The sequence below is a fragment of the Pelobates fuscus genome, chromosome 2 (assembly GCF_036172605.1).
Source record: "Pelobates fuscus isolate aPelFus1 chromosome 2, aPelFus1.pri, whole genome shotgun sequence".
In the NCBI taxonomy this organism is placed as follows: domain Eukaryota; kingdom Metazoa; phylum Chordata; class Amphibia; order Anura; family Pelobatidae; genus Pelobates; species Pelobates fuscus.
The window spans coordinates 381,230,576-381,252,108 of NC_086318.1; the positions used below are offsets into that span (position 1 = coordinate 381,230,576).

The 21,533-nt window shown below is 43.6% G+C and overlaps 1 protein-coding gene across 1 annotated transcript; it reads right to left on the bottom strand.

Moving 5' to 3' along the window:
* Positions 1-612: 612 nt before the first annotated feature.
* Positions 613-12,057, bottom strand: LOC134587425 (uncharacterized). The gene is made up of 8 exons (XM_063443776.1): positions 11,971-12,057; positions 10,367-10,480; positions 8,925-9,069; positions 7,593-7,706; positions 5,753-5,897; positions 3,638-3,786; positions 3,355-3,494; positions 613-2,143 (listed from the first exon to the last, which is right to left on the bottom strand). Exons 2-8 carry the CDS (start codon positions 10,470-10,472, stop codon positions 2,019-2,021), a joined length of 924 nt encoding a protein of 307 aa, XP_063299846.1. The 5' UTR covers positions 10,473-10,480; positions 11,971-12,057; the 3' UTR covers positions 613-2,018.
* Between the last annotated feature and the right edge of the window lie 9,476 nt (positions 12,058-21,533).

Below are 21,533 nucleotides of genomic sequence, written 5' to 3' on the forward strand. Positions count from 1 at the left end.
CCCATGGCTTCAGCAGTTGATCCGGTGCCTTTTGGGGTGGTAGTGTATGGTGTGGGACCGCAAATTTCGCCGTTTTACGAGCGCGATGCACGGAGCGATTGCAGTGTGCGTCCGGCTCGTACAGGCGCTGGCTCCGCCCCCGTTTTAGTTGTATTTTAGTCATCTGAATTGCTTTCATTTTAGTCAACGAAATCTCAAAAAGTTTAGTCGACTAAAATTGTTAGTTTACAAAATTAACACTGTACCCAACTCCCTCTAGCACGTGAGCTCTTTTGAGCAGGTCCCTCAACTTCCTGTGTTCCTGTACGTCCAACTTCTCCGGTTAAAGGTACATGTCTGTTAGTTCACCCAGTGTACAGCGCTACAGAACTTGTTGGCGCTTTATAAATATTAATTTCAAGAACCCTGCTGCTGCATGTACCTGTGATCTTAATTATTTTTTAATCCGTTGCTTATCCTCACTGACCACTGATTGACTGATTGATTTAGTTTTTGCATTCCTGAACCTCAGTGACACATGAGCCAGCAGGCTCTTTCTGATGTTGCTATTGGATTTCTCCTTATTCTCGCGCACATTACAAAAGAATAAAAAACAAGGTTAAATACAAATAATTTTATTTACATTTTATAGCATTTTTATTATGAAAAGATTAAATGCATGATACGAATAACAGAAGATACAAGTACAATGTTTTACAAACTGTGCAACAATTATATTTGTGTTTATTATTTTAAGCCCTTAAGATATAAGTCGTTATAAAAAGATGTTTCAATGTAACAGTTGTAAAAAAAAGATGATGTTTACAGTTTAAAAAAAAAAAATGTATACTAGTTTTTGTTTTGTATTCAACATAGCAAATGTTTTTGCTTCCTTGCTAAATAATCATGAGACGTGTGTTTCACTGCTAAAAAAACATCAGCTTTATGGTTTGCTTTCAACACCATAATATTGCTTTTTGTAGTGGTTATGATGCTGTGGATGCCACCACCAGGTTTTCTGTTAAGTGTAAATCTATTCCACCTTGCACAGAAATGAAAGGATGAGCACGATAGGCTAACCCACTTCCAAGTTATTTAGAATATTGCATCTTTGGTATGTTGTGTCCCTTTAACACCTTTATTTATCACGATATAGTTTAGAGATGCCAGCAGCTCTGATCCACCTCCTGTGACATCATCATTACAGATAACTTGTGTCCAATCACATATCTCATAGAGAAGCACTGGCACACATGGCCCATGCACGGCAATCACCATGATAGAGGAACATTGAAACTAATGCTTATCTGTGAGAAGCACTTATTTTTACATTGAACTACAGTTTAAAGCAAATGAGGCTGAACACCCTCCCTGGTGTGACATGACAGCCAAAAGGAGTTTTTAAGGGGAATGATTTGTAAAATTGCGATTTCTCTTGAAATCAACACTTTTTTTAAATGATAAAAGCCAGAAGGGAAAGGGACATTACCCCTAGTGCACCTCACTAAGCTACAGTAATTCAGAGGACTCAAGTGTTCCTTTAATTTACAATACAATACATTTTTAACTTATTTTCCCTTAAGCATTGTACTTCACAACAGGAAGTAAGCGCCCCAAATGGGCGCACCTTAAGCACTCACAATGGAAAGTTCAGGCACTGTGTGTACTGCAGTCATTGTTCTCCTGGATGAGGCCATGCTGAAACAGCATTAAATAATAGATGAGATTTATACCTCTACTAATTGATTCACTTTCAGAACATTGTGCTCAATATTACTCTCTCACTAATTTTGTACATACATCATATCCCTCATAGTGCTACAAAACGTAAGTGTTAACAGTAACAGGCAGTCATAGGGTAACATTCTAAATGTCCCTTGTTGCAGTGGAGATTTAGAATGGAAAGTACTTGGCAATTGGCTCCATGATGGAATACTCGTTAGTTTGTATAATCAAACACTGTATATACATATAAATTAGATATGCGCTACAAAGTTATTAATAATTGGAGTACATGATTTACGTCTTCGTAGCTCTTTTTATGACATGGGTAATGACGTCTTCTGGAATAAAACTGATCCGTAAAGTGGCCTTTTGCAGTGTTTCACAACCACCAAAACCAAACGTGCCGCAAATAGAGTGCAAGCCACGGCGAGGAGCACGGCTGAATAAAATAAAGACAGCACAAATTAGATAATTTACAAAAAAAATGTCCAACCATTTTTAACCATGTGGGCATTATGTATTGTTATGGCTCTAAATATTTCTAAATCACAGTACTAGCAAGTAATAGATATACATGTATCTTTGAACAACTATCTATATTGGAACAAATCTTTAAGAACAGAATGAAAGGAGTCTAGTTAACTAATGTTGAAAGCTTTGTTTTTTAAATGCCTTTTTTCTAATACAGTTTTGCTTTATTAATTTTTATTTATTATTTGGAATATGGAATGCACAGATAGCACATTCATGTTTTATCATAAAGCATTCTGATCTCAGGTCCAATCCAATGGTCTCATATGCATGGCAACTGCCAAGGTCCACCAATCCTATATCGCATGCTGTGATGACACCGAAAGGTCTTAAAGGGACACTCCAAAACGTAAAAAAAAAACATTTTTAGGAGTATATTTTATTTTGTAATACCCTATTGGGAACTAGTAGCATGTCCAACCCCCTTTTTAATAAAAAAAAAAATCTGAAAATAAAAATTGATATCCCAGTGCAGAGCTAGGTTTTTCCATGCCCAGTTTGACATCATGTCTCATCACTCCATTCCTCTCCGTGGTACAATCAAATGCTTCTCATAGAGATGCATTTGATTGAACTGATCTCAAGGCTCGGAGAGCATGTGGGCTCTCTAAACCTGCGATAGGAGCGAGGGAGGGAAATTTAAAAAAATGGGGAAAAAACCTAAAACTCACATGACTTGACCACGGCCAAGGTGATGCATTAAAGAATCATAATCACAGAATATGAGGACACTGGCTTTCCATACAGCATTATGAAAGTTGATCTAACATGGGGTTTATGAACTGAGCAGACCGTGATTGGCACTGATGTGAAGAAGAACTCTAAACAAACAAAATTACACTTACAAAAAGTCTGTATGGACCCTGTTACACATTTTGATGGATGGGGAGAATGATCACATTTGGGTTTACTAATTCCTATTGCGAAGAATTGAGACATTGCGCATTTTCGGCTTCAATAACTAAGCTTGAATTCTTCAAACTCAGCTGGTATTTTAACTCTGTTTTACTCTATAAAATTTACTATGATAGTGTGTAAACCCCTAAAATGTGTAAAATACTCCTAGATTACCTATATTTAAAAAAATGGATTGTCATAATAAAGATAAATAATGTTTACCTATAAAAATACCATTTGGACCAGGAGATGCAGCATTATAACTCTTGTTCATTGCTCCAGATAAAGCAACAATAACCACAGGATATACTGTGATTGTATAACGGACGTACTTGTCAAACACAAAGTTTTCCAAACAAAACCTGGAAAAGAAGGTGTGATCAGAATATACCATAAATGCACTTATAATTCCAGCGTAAATACACCATTATAGAAGTGTAATATAGCGGCAGACTTATTATTTTACACGTCTCTTTCTTTCGAACACAATAGGTGCCACACATACCATAACAGTACTTCAAAAGTCAGGATAGCCAGCGCTATAGTAGTGGACGTGCTGTTTGAATAGCCTCCATTGTATGTTAGGACTACAGCAAAGTTTAGTAGACAGGCTATTGTTGTCCAGGTTGCATATACGGCAATTCCATTGTGGACCTGCGAGAAAAACAAACAAAACAAACGCAAAGCAGGTTAACAGGCATCTTACAGGGAAATGGAACTGGCTACGTGAAAATTAGTTTTATCTACGGACTTGTGTGCACTGCTAATCTAAGGTAGTGGATTTATTGATATCATGGATAATATTTTATAATCAAAATGACAAAATATACAAGAACAGTTACGGGAACACATCGAGCACCATAACCACCGCAGTGTGTTGTTGTGGTAGCGGTGCCAGTAGTCCCCTGTCTCCATCCCCATTGTAAATATTCAAATTGTTTTAGAATGGGTTGTCTTCATTCCTGGGGTTTGCTGGGTGCCCGTGCCTGCCTCCTTTCAGCCACCAGTTTAGCCAAGATCTCCTGCTTAAAAACATCTGTTAGTTCCTCAGAGCGAATTCCTGCAGCTTAGCTCAGGAACTGGAGGCAAGGAGTGTCCCCCTGTGGATCCTAGGGAAGACGTTAAACCATTCCAAACTGGTTTGACCAGTAACATCGGGGAGCACCAAGGCACTGTGGGCACTAAAACCAATACAGCATGCTGTAGGTGTTATGATGTTTGCAGTGTTTCTTTAGAGGGAGAGCACAATTAGAAAAGTGTTCCATAAAGCACCATGATCGCTTCAGTGATTTGAAGTGGTAATGGTGCCTGCAGTCTGTATGTGTAGTGTTTAGCTATGAAACGTTAACACCCTCTGCTGCTGAAGGTGTAACTCCACCACTGACGTTGTAATTGGGGTGTCATCAGCCAGCCAGGAACTAGAGATGAAGGTTGGCTGATGTCTATTCTGTGCAAGCCCAGTGTGAACCCAGGCAAAGCATTGCGAAGGGTACTCCTGGCATAACCACTACTGCGGGCAGTAATCCTTTAAAGGAAACAATAGCTTTTACTTTATGGAAAATAAGGATTTTTCAGTTCAACTATGTGTTACCATAAAATGTTAGTCTCTAGTCATTCCAGATTGATTAAATAGCCTAGAGGTTTATCAAACTGTGAATTAGAAACCAACTTGCAAAATCACTGATTAACAAAGATTCTCCAACTCAACGACAGTCACACAGGATTATTCCCCCAAATGGAGAATTACAGGGAATTCAAAGTGAATTAAAATTTAAGGCCATAACAGATTAACTGGAAAAATTGTGAAAGTCAGCTATGTTTCTAGTTCGGCTAGTCTGGCCTTAAATTTGAAATTCACTTGACATTCCGGACAATTCTCATTGTAGTGAATAACTTTGATAATGTTTATGTGGCTATTTTAGCTTGATTTTTTAAAGGGAAACTCCAGGCACCCAGACCACTCCTGCCCATTGGAGTGGTCTGGGTGCCAACTACCCTTAACCCTGCAACTGTAATTATTGCAGTTTTCATAAACTGCAATATTTACATTGCAAGGTTAAGTCTTCCTATAGTGGCTGTCTATTAGACAGCCACTCCCGTGTTTAAAACAACGCTGGACGTCCTCACGCTATGTGAGGACCTCCAGCGTCGCTGAAATCCCCATAGGAAAGCATTATTTAATGCTTTGCTATGGGGAGGTCTAATGCGCATGCGCGGTTTTAACCCCTTCAGCAACTTGGGATGGGGGTGGGAGGCAGAGGGGCACTCGAGGGTCCTGCAGTGCCAGGAAAACTAATATGTTTTCCTGGCACTGGAGAATCCCTTTAATTCTGTTGTTAATACATTTCATTTCATTTCCTACAAATCTAGATGATAAAAAAATAAAATAAATTCTAAACCAAGGCTTTAGTAAATTCTGAATAACACATATCATTTTTAGTCACCAGCAGCTATTGTTTTTTTTTTTTTATATTTAGCAAAATGAATGTTTGCAGATTATAAATAAAACTGTTCCATGAAAGACTGTATATACACCGCCATTAAGCATTCTAAAACCCTCTCTAGATATCCTGGGGGGAGATCATCATAATATTATGTCAAACTTTGCAAGGACACTCACAAAAATTCTGATGAGCCATAAATCGGTTTTACGTTGTCTCTGTAGCCAATCCCCATGGATAAACACAGCTCGGTAAGAAATAAAGAGAACTATATAGTTTGTGAGAGCAATGGCACCCAGAAATACCAGAGCAGGAATCGTATGCCTAAGTAAAAAAAAAAAACATAATATAAAATAAAAAATAAATAACACTCTAAGAAACATTTGTAACAATATGTTGCTAAAGGCATATCGCATTCATATATATTTATTCCCCCCCCCCCCCAAAAAAAAATAAAAATAGGGCAAGCGTATATGGAAGCTAAAATGGGGTAATGATTAATTATTGATGCTCGCCCTTTACCCCAAAGGGGTATAAACCATTGCACATAATTACACACTTTGATTGTTTTATTCTGTAAATGGGGTAACTTCTTCTAACTTCTTTAAACCGAAAACATTACAAATTTTTCTTGTAAATAAAGTCAAGCAAAACATAACGTTTTTAACGAGAAACAGTTAGAAGAAAAATAAAAAAGGGTGGGTGGGAGAGTTGTTTAATTCCAACATATTGCGCAGCACTGTTCAATAGGTAAAATAACAAAACATGATTGACACAAGGACACTGTAGGTGAAGAGGGTCCTGCTTACAATCTTGTTGAATCAGAAGATTGTGCAAACATTATATAGACTTTGGATTAAAGTTAATTTTAAGAGGAGAATTTTTAAATTCATATTTCATATTTTAGAGGATTGTGTGGTCATTGTGTTTAGTTGTTAATTTCTCCATTTTGTAAATAGACTTTTTTCTATTTGATGTTGAGTGAATGGACTCTCAAAGACCTAAATACCAAGTTGTTGTTTGTTTTTGTTCAAGATATTGAGTCCATCCATATTTTTACAGCATTACATGTGCATTTATTTTTTACATTTGAAATTATTCTTTTGTCTAAAGATCATGAATTTATTGCAAATCCCCAAGGGCTTACAGCTCCATGCGCAAGGCTTGAATTGGAAATGTAGTTTTAAGAAGAATCTGGTCCCCACAAGAACTTAATCTCAATGAAGTTGTTATGGGACCTTGGGTTTCAGAGACCCATCTCACCCTTGGTTACCCATCTTAACGGTTTATGAACAGTATAACATCAACGTTCTGTCCCCTGGTGACCATCATGATGCCTTTCTATATATTACCCATGGCTAGTTGGCTAATACGGGAGCATTGGTGTGCGCAGCTAGTGATAAGCTAAGAGAGCACACGTGAACCTATCCCTGGCCGCCTATTGGTCGTAATAATGCGCACTATAACTCACGATCAGCGGCTATTAACGTTCTGAGAGTGTTAGCTCATGCTCCCAGCCTATCATTGGTTGCCCAAACCAAACCTTCCATGAGAGCCAAACGCTGAGGAGAGGAATAAAGAGGCCAGATGACAGAAGCCCGGGACAGAATTTCATTGTTAAAATGGTTTAATACTGTAATCAAAATGGACATCTAAGAAAAATGTGAAATGAGCTATAGACATATACGAGATGGACAGCTCTGAGTCCTACACAGTAAGCAGTGAAGTAGCCTGTCGAAAGGAAGTGACATGTTTAGCAATTGCTTGGGACAGGCAAAGGGAAGAATAAATGTTCTAGTATGATGTCTTAGAACAATGGGGTGGGCTTAAAAATTAAAGGGGACCTTTTTCTCTATAATTGAAGCAATGGGCACAGGTAGTGATAGTACTTTGAGTGTTCCTTAATAGTTGAACTAATTTCATTTTATGGGTTAGGCTTTCTATCTTACTGCACATTAAAAAGGGACTATATCAAGTTTACTATAATGAACTGTTTAGCTCGTTAGAACTGATACTTACTCTCTGTCCCACAAGAAGAGCCATCCTATATTGAGGACATTATTCAGCATCCACACAAGGTAAAAAGAAACAGGGAATACATTGGGTTTTAGATAGAACCAGCCCACATCACTCCTATTGGCATAGAAAATGCAAAGTATTAAAATAAAATAAAAATTAAATGAAACAAATAAAAAAGGTAAAACACAAGTTTCAAGACTCTAAAAGTAAACTATTTGTATAAAGTTATTTTTACATTAAAAATATACTGAATAGGGTTTGGTAAAAGCTCCATTCTTAGCGTTCAATAAACTCTGGTTGAGAGCTTTTGTATTGCTGCGAAACAAGGTGCCTGAAAGTTCCAGCCGGGGTTTTAACAGGCAGAAATGCCCCTTTTGTTAAAGGGACACTATAGGCACCCGGATCACTTCAGCTCATTGAAGTGGTCTGGTGCAGTGTCCCAGGTCACTAAACCCTAAGCAGGCAATTATTGCAGTTTTCATAGACTGCAATAATTAATTGCTGGGGTAACTTCACCTCTAGCGCTGTCTATTAGATTAAAAGCTCAGCAACTAGAGGGACGTCCGGGTCGTTAGGCGACTTACGGTCACGTAACTGACACTGGACGCCCTCACACTATGCATGGGTTTGTCCAGTGTTGCCCACAACTCAATAAGAAAGCATTATACATAGGAAATCCTAATGCAAAAGCAGCAATCGCCGCTCATGCGCATTAGGTCTCCTCCGCTGACTGACGTTGGCAAGGGAGGATCCCAAGCCAGTGCCGAGGGACATGGGTGCTGGACTCAGGTAAGCGCCAGAAGGGGTTTTTAACCCCCTTCTGCACCGTGGGTGGGGGCCTTGAGATAGGGGAGCGCTATAGTGTCAGGAAAACAACTTTGTTTTCCTGACACTATAGTTTCCTTTTAAGAAATTCTAGCTTATATCCCCTGTTCCATTAAATAAAGGTTTGACTTACAATAAATGTTAGATTTATATCTCAGCTTAGGAATGTAGCAGTATTGACAGATTCGGGGACAGTTTTTATTTTATTTTTATATTTGAAAAATAATTTTTAAATAAGGGCACAATTCACTAATTTAAGTCAGTGATGGTGAACCTATAAAACAGATGCCACTGATGGCAATGAAAGACTTCAGATAACCTGTAAAAACCTAGAATGGTTTACTCTGCACATGAGAGGCAGAAACTACAATATAGTTCTTTATTACTGCATTTTGTATTTTTTACTTACTACAAACGAAAACAGTAGATATTGTTGAGGAGATACTAGCATTGGACTGGGTTACACAAATAGTATGAATTATTTAGAAACGCAGCATCCAACTTTACCTTCTACAGATGAGAGACAAAACGTAGCCAAGCCAAAGAAACTGCCAAGCAAATATCACATTCCAGATCATAAACGTCCACCCAGCCGGTGTAAAATCAGTGTCATATTTATTTGAGATGTTTCCTACACTTTGCAAGAATATTCCTGGAAGAGAGTAAAAAAGTAAAAAAAAAGTTTAAAAAAAAGTTATACTCTCTATACATGTTCCATTACCAAGGCAGCAAACGTGCTATTTATTTACATATTTACTAGGTGATTGGCAGGGTTATTTACTAAAGAGAATTCAAAGTGAATTTCATATTTAAGGTGAAAATAGCCTAATTGGAAAGCCAGTCACTACAACCCCGTTCTTAGGTCACCGCAAGTTACCACCTAATGAACAGCCCTAAATAAGTTACTACCCGTGCTGTTTTAGGGCTAATTTATGACATTATAGTTTTGTCTATTTATAGCGGTGATAACATACACATACATTAAAAGCCAGTTAGTCATCGTATTACAACATCTTTTTGCGAATGTAAGTTAGTCACAGATATATTATGAATAGTTCTGTTATCAGTAAACGCAGTTTTTACACTTGCCAATGTTTACATTATCACTGTTGCTTTTCCTGTATCCATAGCTTGAGATTTTACATTTAGGACATTTAGAATAATTAGGGTGCACATGTGGAATACAATGTGAATTTTCAGACCGTAGGCCACAACAACCGACCTGGAAATATTGTCCATGTCAGCGAAGTACCATTCACCATTCACAATTTAGTGAATAATCCTGGTTTGATACAGGATTATTTTACTCTGTATGACGGTTGCATATTGGTTCAGCTGCCCCATGTCCAAATGACATCCCTTTAATTAGGATTATGTGATCAGGGTATATCATTTGGAGGTATGATAGCTGAACCCTTAGTTACCACATTTGCTGTAGCGGCCATCTTGGGTTTTGTGCGTGATCTTCAGATAACCACATGTTCAGTCTGTATATTTTCTTGCAAGTTTACTATGAATATGCATTGATTGCATGTACCGTATATCTAGCTACAAATCCACCTTTTAATAATACATTTTATGTATTACAGTTTCTCATCGACTGCACTTGGCATTCTTACTTTCGTGATTATGACCCTGTATGAGAGAGACTATTTTGGGGATCTGGTTAGATTACTCCCTACTTCAAGGCAGCAGTGAGGATCTGAGTGACTGAGTTAGCCTTCATACTTTACATTGAACAATGCGTAGGATTAATCTTAAACATACATGCCATTTTATTCACATAAAAATAATTTGATTTTCTAAAAAAAAATAAGTAAAAAAAATTACAATAATATTTGACTTCTACCACAAAAAAAGAAAAAAAAAAGACTTTAAAAAAAAGTGAAAATGGGTCTTAAGACTAGATCATTCCAGCAGATATGTATTTTTTCCTGATTGTCACTTACCTTTTAATAGTCCCGAACCAGCTATTGCGTTAAATGCCACAGTAACAATATACACAGCTAATGCCAGAAGGATCAGGATAATCTTTAATACGCTGTGTTCATACATATTGGAAGCTGATTAAATAAGAGAGGATATAGTGAGGGTAAATAAATTTTTTCATCCAAAGCAATGTCAAGCACAATAAAACTGGATAAGGAAGGAGGACCATATGGGCAATGCTTCCCAAACCATCATTGTTGTTGCATTCAATGTACACAGACAGGGTTAGTTAGAAAAGTAAGAATTGTCAGGAATTCAAACTGAATTTCAAATTTAAAGTTAACCTATATTCCTGAAAATATTATTCTTTTCTTCGGAAATATTCATTGATATTACAGTTACCTCTGTCCAATGTTAAAATATTTTACTTGTCTTGTTTCAGCTGCCCGCTCCACCTCTTCGATAGAAAGCCTGCTGATGTCTTCTGTCTTCTCGTCCAATCCAATGCTTCTCGTTGAGAAGCATTGGGGACAACAAGCCCATGCACAGCAAGCTCCACCCTCCTCCAATCAAATGCTCTCTTAGAGAAGCATCAAAGGAGGTAAAATATGACTCCGTTCTCACAGGAGAATTGCCTTCTAGTGGCTATCAGGAATACTGCCACTACTGGTGTATTTAGCCCTGCAATGGAAAAATTGCTGTATCTATAAAATGGGATTATTTTACATTGCAGATCCAAAACAGCAGGGCCACTGAGATGAAGTGGTCTGCTTGCCTATAGTGGCCCTTTAAGGCTGAAGTAGCCAAACTGGGCCCATAGCCGAGAATTTTTCCAGTTCAGCTATATTGGCCTTAAGGAGCACTACAGCGTTAGGAATACAAATATATATTCCTAATGCTACAGTGCCCTAATCACCACTTGGGTGACTGGATCAGCACTGCCAGGGTTAGCTCACCCTTTATCCCTCGCCGGTCTCCTAGTTCAAGCTCTTGTAGACGGCGGTAGCTACGCCAAGTGTCTAGAAGTGTCAAGCGTAGGAATTAATCCCTACTTTGTCAGATGAAAAATTAGAAAAGGAGTAGGAAAAAGGAAGAGAAGAGGATATAATTGCAAAATAAAAAAGTATGGCAACAGCGCCACTTTAAATTGTCAGCTGTAGTGTACTCTTTAGAATTAGACCTTATAAAGTGATGTTACTGATAATAGATATATGAACCACCATGTTCACAGCTCCTACCCTAAAATGGCAGCAGCACCATACATTGTGTGATGATAATGAAATGTAGTCATGTGGCTGAGCATGGAGCCACTAGCACCCGTTTTTCGCAGCCATCTTAAAAGGTGACACACAATCGTGAAGTATACCTTTACTGGTAAGTTTTACAGCATAATATCCAACTTGTCATTGTTATTCCTAACACTGTAGTGTCCCTTCCCCCCCACGGCAAATAAAGGGTTATAAAAACATGCGCTGCTTCCTCTTACTTCAGCCGATGGGGAGAACCTAAAGAGCATGCGCGGTGGGCCGTTCCCATAGGAAAGTATCCAATCAAGGCTTTCCTATTGGGATTTAGAAGACAAGACTGAGCTTGTATAAAAATCGATATAAATTCACGTACTCACACACAGTGCAAGCTCCTTATCTCCCAGATTATTTCATCAGTGGATGTGACACCCACACATGGACAGTCTATTTAAACAACAATTAACTTATGCAACTGAGAAAGGCCAGGAAGCCCCTCTAGAGGCTGTCTGGTAGACAACCACTAAAAGCAGGCTTAACACTGAAATGCAAACATTGTAATTCCTCTGAAAGTGCAATGTTGGGTTATGGGGGACAGGGGCACTGCACTCACACCACTTCAATAGGTTGAAGTGGTCTGGGTGCCTATAGTGTCCATTTAAGGTCAAAATAGATGAACTAAGAAAAATTATTAAAACTTAAGTTTTGAGTTTGGCTACTCTGGCCTTAAATTTGATTCAATTTGAATTCTCACTTTGGCTGAACTCCCCGAAAGTGAACTTCGAATCTGAAGTAAAGTAGCGAAGTTGTAAAAAATCCACCTATGTTTTCAGTTAGGTTAGATGAGCCTAACATTTCCAATTCACTTTGAAATCCCATCAATTCACACTTAAATGAATAATCCTACGTGTGTACCTTCCCAAAAGCTTGAATCTGTCACATATTTCAGATTGACAGCGTCACTTTAAAATAACTTTATCACACCCAAATACTGTACAAATCCAGGATCATAAATTCTCATTATTGTTCCACCAATGACTTAGACAGAATGTTCTAGTAACACATTGCAGGACACTCTGACTCAGAACTAGAGACTGTCCCTATTATTCTGGATAAATGGTATAAGCATCTTTAATTATTCTAGAAGCTGTGAAATACAACTCACAACAAGCTCAGCCAGCGTGTTTGTGTTACTGACTTTTCATGATGATAATTGCAATCCACAGCAGCTGAAATGCAAGGAACTGTCTGCTAAATTGTAACACTAATAACACAGAAACAGAGACAGTGAAACCCAGTTCTATTCCTAGAAATCAAACAACATGGGGCTATCATTGAGCTGTGTTTATTGTACCCAGACTTGTTAACCCACTAATTTGCACATTATTAAAACTAATGGGAAAGAAAGCCATTTAATTAAATTAACCACACTGTCCAATACAGTATTTTCAATGTAATAATTATAAATGGTTCCGCTCCAAGAAATCCCATAATTCCAGCATTCACCCTCCCTCATAGAATTCTTTCCTTGCAATCTGTGTGGGGGGAGGGAGGGGGGCACAGAAGAGAAGATAATCGTCACACTGAGCTTGTATAAAACCGATATAAATTCATGTACTCACACACAGTGCAAGCTCCTTATCTCCCAGATTATTCCATCAGTGGATGTGACGCCCACACATGAACTGTCTATTTAAACAACAACTAACTTATGCAACTGAGAGGGGGCTGGCTCAGGCTCCCAGGGGCCAATGGAGAGGGAGGGGCAGCGTGTGAGTCACGTTTGGTGCATTGGATTGGATGCTGTACGCTGAATGGGATGCTTTGCTTATAGAAATCTGAATAGAGGAAGCTTATACAACCGAGAACAATAGTTTGCCACTGACAGAGTCACGTTCCTAGAAGCATGTAGTATTATACCTACTGAGTGCTTGTACCCAATCTATGGTGTAATTGGGGTATACTGTGTATGTACCCATCCATGGTGTATTGGGGTATAGTGTGTATGTTACCCATCCAGTGGGTAATTAGGGAATACTGTGTATGTTACCCATTCATGGTGTAATTGGGGTATACTGTGCATGTACCCATTCATGGTGTAATCGGGGTATGCTGTGCATGTACACATCCATGGTGTAATTGGGGTATACTGTGTATGTTACCCATCCATGGTGTAATTGGGGTATACTGTGCATGTACCCATTCATGGTGTAATTGGGGTATACTGTGCATGTACCCATTCATGGTGTAATTGGGGTATACTGTGCATGTACCCATACATGGTGTAATTGGGGTATATGTGCATGTACCCATTCATGGTGTAATTGGGGTATACTGTGTATGTACCCATCCATTGTGTAATTAGGGTATACTGTGTATGTTGCCCATCCATGGTGTATTGGGGTATACAGTGCATGTGCCCATCCATGGTGTATTGGGGTATACAGTGCATGTACCCATCCATGGTGTATTGGGGTGTACAGTGCATGTACCCATCCATGGTGTATTGGGGGTATACTGTGCATGTACCCATCCATGGTGTATTGGGGTATACAGTGCATGTACCCATCCATGGTGTATTGGGGTATAGTGTGTATGTTACCCATCCAGTGGGTAATTAGGGAATACTGTGTATGTTACCCATTCATGGTGTAATCCTGGTATGCTGTGCATGTACCCATCCATGGTGTAATTGTGGTATGCTGTGCATGTACCCATCCATGGTGGAATTGGGATATACTGTAAGATATATGGAATAATATGTGTATAAATAGGCCATCTATGTCATGTGTCTTATCTGATATGAGTAACATTTGAAATGTATCCGTAAATAATGTGTGGTTCCATCTGTGGTGGTCTGCCCACTTCCGGGTAGCACTATTCATACTGCTCACAGCAGAGCTTGTTGATCAGAGATTTACGGTAAATACGGTGAAGGTACTAATTGTAATATGAAATAAGCTTACCCATTGGAACCTGAGGATTTCTACTCTTTATGCCACAGGACGCCATTTTATCTATTATGGGTACACATCCTTTCTCTTACACCGAGCTCACACACTGACATGACTGTAGTGTCTTATACACAATGCCAATTATTTTCATGCACACTCACAAATAAAATATTACATATAATTCACCGGAAGGGGTGCATAGGTCTGGGAGAGGTCAGAGTGCAGCGCTATCTCCATCATACAGAGTCTCCTTCCTGCTCCCTTTGGCGCAGCGCGGGTTGACAAGCAATGACAAGTAGGGATATAGGCTGGCGGATATCCTGACATTCCCTACCTGCAGTGTACTCATGTGGCATCTGCTCAGGCTGTGGGGTTACTTCATAGTATATTAATGTACAGTGAATAATAGGGTGGCAGAGGCACTGCTCCCTCAATACAATGTGAGGGATTATATGCTGCTGCTTCGAGAAGCAGACGCCTGTTATTTAAAAAGAACAAACAGGTGTGACACCCAGCGGCGACACTAGGGTTGGTGTCACCCGTTGCACTAACTCACCATGTCACCCACATGATGAGGGACTCTCCTCCCTCTTCCGATGTCATCCGCTGCATGCGCGGCAAGAGCCGCGCGCGCTTTCAGTCAATCCATAGGAAATCATTATTAAATGCTTTCCTATGGACGGCAGCATCTTCTCACTGTGACTTTCAATTGTTTGTTTTTCAATTGATTCTCAATGAGACAGCCACTAGAGGCTGGATTAACCCCAATGTAAACATAGCAGTTTCTCTGAAACTACTATGTTTACAGCAGGCAGGGTTAAACCTAGATGGACTTGGCACCCAGACCACTTCAAAATCCCTTAAGGACCAAACTTCTGGAATAAAAGGGAATCATGACATGTCACACATGTCATGTGTCCTTAAGGGCAGGGCCGGACTGGCCCACCGGGATACCGGGAAATTTCCCGGTGGGCCGCGGCATCAGGGGACTGCGCAGCCATGTGCCACCGAGTAGCCGGTCCGGTGGCACACTTAGAAGGGACCGGCCGCTTTCCACGCTGGAGCAGCCTCGCCGGCACTCCTAATGCTGAGCACTGAAGGAGGAGGGAGCATGTCTCTCTACCATGCTCCCTCGCGGTTCCCACAATTCAGCTGTGAATTGTGGGAACTGCTAGGGAGCATGGTAGAGAGACATGCTCCCTCCTCCTTCAGTCCTCAGCATTAGGAGTGCCGCCGGACCGGCGAGGCTGCTCCAGCGTGGAACGTGGCCGGTCCCCCTGACTCCTCTCTGGTACATGGGGGGGGGGGGGGGGGGGGGAGAGAATGGGAGAAAGAGACACGAGAGGGAGAAAGAGACACGAGAGAGAGAAAGAGACACGAGAGAGAGAAAGAGACACGAGAGAGAGAAAGAGACACGAGAGAGAGAAAGAGACACGAGAGAGAGAAAGAGACACGAGAGAGAGAAAGAGACACGAGAGAGAGAAAGAGACACGAGAGAGAGAAAGAGACACGAGAGAGAGAAAGAGACACGAGAGAGAGAAAGAGACACGAGAGAGAGAGAGAGAGAGAGACACGAGAGAGAGAAAGAGACACGAGAGAGAGAGAGAGACACGAGAGAGACACGAGAGAGAGAGAGAAATATAAATAATTATACCTTTAATATTTACACATATATTAATGTACATTTATATATGCATAATACACAGAGAAATGTCATTGATATGTACCATATGTAATGAGCAGATATTGGCCCAGTCTTGTTGCTAGGTGCATACTCCAGCACAATAACATATTTAAAGTGAAGAGCGCACCCACAGGACTTCAAAATAAACAAGATCACTTCATTTTTTACAGTTGTGCCCTACATACATTCACCATTTCAGTCCCATTACCAAGCTTTCCTTAATATGTCATGGTAGTTGGACTGAAACATTGACTACATGCAAAGGCATGTCTGCTTAAAATAAATCAGCACTTTTGTTTATTTTGAAGCTTATATGTGCTTTTTTTCCACGTTGGAGTAATAATTTTTAATTTTAAGTTATCTTTTCTAACTCTGTATCTGCACACTATGCTGGCGCGACGCATTATGGGGCTGGTAAATAATTTTTTTTCCAGGGCTGCTTTTAATTCCCAGTCTGGCCCCGCTTAAGGGGTTAAGCTGAAGTGGTCTGGGTGCCTATAGTGGTCCTTTAACGTAACACCTGCCCTGTTGGTATCACTGGTGGTGAAACTAATGTAGAGAGGACACTGGGCACACATTTGTTTTGAGGTCAGTCTTTAGTGCAAGGGTGGTCAAAAGTAGCTTCCCACATTCCCACAATGCTTTGCTAGCTGGACAGGTTACATGGTGTTGTATGTTTGTAATTTCTACAGCAGAACTGCATGAGGACAGGGGATGAGAATATTTTCCTGGTCTGTGTGTAGCCATATGCTCAGGCACAAACCATCTAATTCATAATTCAAACGGAACTATTAGTTCTAGTGGGTACAAGTATCAGCACTATAAGTGCGTATATACATGTTCCTTATAAATGTTTGTTCTGCACTTCCTCTTGTTCGAGCTCAGTAAAGTGACAGCGTACCTCTTAAATAATGAGTTAAACAAATCTTAGTGTGATATAAATATATAAGCAGTGATATATAAATTCTGATAAAACCTTATTACTTTGTATTTCTGTATTTGACTGTAAATAGAAAGGTTTTTCATAGAATGCGGCAGCGGGTAATGTAAACTCTATTGAACCTGTGTTTGATAACCTGGGGCATTGCATGGGATATGTAACAGGTGTTGTCAGACAGGTTTGTAACGTGGAACACCTTCAATTGTGTAAAGAGAGCCAGTGCGTCTCTGAATTCCGTGAGTTCTTTTGGAAACTTTGCTTTAACACACAGTGAAGGTCGAATGTGCCAGAATACGTACTAATTATGTCATGCATTATTTTCTCTGAAACTGACTTTAATTAATAAAATACTAACACATTCCACAGGGCTGAAAAACTGCACGACATTGGACACTATTGTCACTACTAACCATCGTTGGGTTGCAACTCCCATCACCCATAGATAGCGTTTACTTTATGGAGTTGCTCGTGTTCTATATGGCTCTTTGGGTAGAAATAGAAAACAAAAAAAAAATTGTAACTTGTCATGTAGCCCCATGTAGCTAGAGCACAGCTAAGCGGAAAAAGGCCTTGACAGGGGTTAGGAGGCGGGCTTAGGAGGAAGTAAGCAAGGGTTGGATTATGGGTAAGTAGGATTGGCTATTTAAATGAGCAGCCATTTTAGGTGAGTCATTCTAACTTTCTACCCGGTTGAGTTTGTGTTCACCTCGGTGTGCGCGGACTTTGCTCGGTTGGATTTTTCTTTGTCTCCTCTGCAGGACCAATGGACGACGTGGAGCGATTGCTGGAGGGGATCAGGTCGGCTGCACGGCATCAGGGTGTGGACTGGCTACGGGCACAGCTAGGCCCTGCCCTGGCGGAGGCGGCGGATCGGGACGGCGATGGCGGGAGACCGGTCAGGGCCCGGAGGCCCCCGAGGAGGCTGAGCCCGGGCACGGGGCCCGGTGAAGTTGTCCCCGGTAGCAGTGGGGTTCCGGTTGCGACCGGCAGCAGGCCCGGGAGCCGCGTGGTCGAGGCCTTGCCTCCCCGCGTGCGGACGGAGCCTCGGACGAGCACTCGGAGGCAGAAGGATGTCGTGGACGGGGGCGCTGCTGCTGTCGGGTCGGACGTGGCCGGGCGGCCCCCTGGCGTTGCAAGACCCACGGAGGGGAGGTCGGGGCTGGCTTCCCCCCCATCGGAGTGTACTGAGGATGACGAGGCCAGATCCGGGAGACCGCATGGCCGGCCTGGGAGGCAGCAGGCAAGTGCAGGGGGCTCCGGCCGGGGCCCTCTTGGCGGGAAGGTTGTTAAGGGGAGCTCTGCCACGGAGAGAGGCGGGAGTAGGCCAGTGGGGGGTGCCCAGGCCTTAGTCCTAAGGGGGGAGGGTCCCGGGGCCCCTAAGCGTGAGCGTAGATCGACAGGGGTGAGTTCCAGGGGCAGGGGGGGGTCTCGAGAGGTGGCCAGGTCGGAAAGCGGGTCCCCCGTAGGGGTGGTGGGTAGGTCCGGGCTGTCGGGGTCTAGTCAGAAGGGGGGTAAGGGTAAAGGGGCGGTGGGGATAGGCGCAGGAAAAGGGGTTACGGAAGCGGTCAGTCGGAAGAATGCAGGAGGTCGGGGATCGGGATCCTCGGTTGTGGTCGGGCGGCGGGGGGGCCCGGATTCTGAGAGTGGTAGCGATAGTCCATCACCCGTTAGGTCGCAGGGGTCCCGGGAGGCGCGGGGGAGGTCGGGTCGGCACTGCTCCCCCTCGGACAGCTCGGCAGGGGAAGGTGCGGCAGCCCCTAGGTATGGTCGGCAGGGGCGGCCTTCTAGTAGAGACGGGAGGAGTCGTAGCCCCAGGGGTCCCAGGGTGCCACGTGGTGGTAGAGGTCAGCGGGAGGCTTCGGTACAGAGCAGGCGCTCCCGGGGTCGTGACGGGAGGGGTATTGATGTCCGTTACACCCTACCCAGGACTTCTTCTCCTTGTCCTAGGTCTCGGAGCCGTTCCGCCTCCTCGCAGGCTGATCACCGGGTGGGCTCCCCGGTCGGCAAGACAGCAGCGGAAGTTCCTCTTCCTGGATGTCGGGCGATCCGCCCTGCAGCCCCCGCCGTCCCGGTTTCGGGGGGCTTGGCCGGTGAGTCCAGTGGGTCATTACACTCTAACGCATTAATTACCACACTTCAGGCACTACTCCACTCATTGGGGGCGGGGGGTGACACTAGCGGCATTGGTCAGGTGTGGGCCCCGGGCGTTGGGGCTACGGGCTCGCGGGTTGGGAACTCCACTGGGCCTAGTTCGGGCGGGGATATGGTGTTGCCGCAGGACGTGGGGGAGATTGGGAGCGAGAGGGCTGAGTTGACAGGGGGCATTCCCGACGCGGCTAGACAGCACGCGTATGTGTCGTTTGCGGGCCCGTTGGGGGTCCATCTGAAGCAGGAAGTGAAGGATAAGATATGGAAGGGAGAGTTTTGTGAGATCTTCTCCCTCCTCCCCTTGGAGGACTTTATAGACCTCAAGGAGGAGGATAGGAAGGACGAGAAGAAGGAGGAGGAGGAGAAGAGGAAGCGGTATCGCAAGATTCCGAAATCCTTCGGGAATTGGCTGAGGGCCTTTTGCGTGCTGGCTAGCGTGCTCGGCGAGAAATCGCCGGGGTTATGCTCCTCGCTGTTTTGTTATTTGGATGGTATTTGGGAAGCGTATCGGACTTACGGAGGGTTGGCGTGGTGGCGGTACGATGAGCAGTTTAGGCAGCGGCTGGCGGCTAACCCGGGTATGCGGTGGGACCAAATGGACCTGCCGCTCTGGATGAAGTTAATGATGGCGCAAAAGGCGCAGCCCTTTCAGAACTCGGCCGGCGCTAGGGGGCAGTCCGCCTCGTCGGCCGCCTTACCAAAGGGCTTATGTTGGCTCTATAATGAGGGCCAATGCAAATGGGGGACCACCTGTCGCTTCAAGCACGAGTGCTCCGGCTGCGGAGGCGCTCATGGGCTCAACCGCTGCTTCAAGAAAGGGAAGTCCGGTGGCGCCGGTGCTGCGGCTGCGGCCGGTGGAGGGGGAGCATCCGCTTCCCCTGGGCTTAACCCCAGTGAGGCTAAGCGCGATGGAGCCATGGCTAAGCCGCTACGTTAACAGGGCGGATGCCGCTGTGCTCCGGGCGGGTTTTGAGAGGGGGTTTTTCATTCCGTTTCAGGAGCGGGAGGGGGGATCGGGAAGGCTGCGCAACCTGAAGTCTGTGGCTGACTTCCCGGACGTGGTTAGGGAGAAGCTGGGCAAGGAAGTCGGGCTAGGCCGCATGGCGGGCCCATTCACAGTGCCTCCGCTGGAAGGCCTGCGGATTTCCCCACTCGGGGTGGTTCCCAAAAAGGAGCCGGGTAAATTTAGGCTCATTCATCATCTCTCGTACCCGAAGGGTGAGTCGGTGAATGACGGTATTCATAAGGACTTGTGCTCGGTGTCTTATGCGTCTTTCGACCGGGCGGTCGATTTGGTCCGGCGGGCCGGGCGTGGGGCTCTGATGGCAAAGGTGGATATTGAGGCCGCGTTTCGGCTGCTGCCGGTCCACCGGGACTGTCATCACCTGCTGGGGTGTTTCTTCGAAGGGGACTACTTCGTGGACTTGTGCCTGCCCATGGGTTGTTCCATCTCGTGCTCCTATTTTGAGAAATTTAGCACTTTTCTCGAATGGGTGGTACGGGTGGAAGCAGGGAATCGTTTTATTGTACATTATTTAGATGATTTTCTGTGCGTGGGGCCGGCTGATTCCTTGGAATGCCTGCGCCTGCTGCGGACGGTTGAGTGGGTGGCGGGCCACTTCGGGGTTCCGCTGGCGGCGGACAAAACTGAAGGCCCGACCACGTGTCTGAGTTTCCTGGGTCTGGAGATTGACTCTGGGTTGGGTGAATGCAGGCTGCCTCGGGATAAGCTGGACAGGCTTCGAGGGGCGGTGGCCGCTGTGGCGGGGGCGCGCAAGGTTACACTGCGGCAGCTCCAGTCTTTGATTGGGCTGCTCAATTTTGCGTGTCGGGTGATCCCGATGGGAAGGGTTTTCAGTCGCAGCCTGTCGGCTGCTACTGCGGGGGTTCGGTCTCCGCACCATTTCATCCGGGTGTCGGCGGCCATGAAGGAGGATTTGGGCATTTGGGATGCCTTCTTGCGGGATTTTAATGGGACAGTGTTGTTCAGGCAGGAGGGCCAGTCATCGGCCGAGCTTGAGCTTTTCACGGATGCTTCGGGTAGTGTGGGTTTTGGGGCATACTTTGGTGGCTGTTGGTGTGCGGAGAGGTGGCCGGACTCTTGGGGTTCGAGCCCTCTTATGCGCAACTTGGCTTTCCTTGAGTTATTCCCGTTAGTGGTTGCGATGGCACTATGGGGCGACAGGCTGCGTAATCGGAAAGTGGTCTTTTTCTCGG

Coding starts and splice junctions, on each gene's coding strand:
- LOC134587425 (XM_063443776.1), bottom strand. CDS start 10,472: ATGTATGAACACAGCGTATTAAAGATTATCCTGATCCTTCTGGCATTA. Junction 5,898..7,592: donor CTCTTCTTGTGGGACAGAGA/GTAAGTATCAGT, acceptor TTTTTTACTTAG/GCATACGATTCCTGCTCTGG. Junction 2,144..3,354: donor TCCAAATGGTATTTTTATAG/GTAAACATTATT, acceptor TATTTTATTCAG/CCGTGCTCCTCGCCGTGGCT.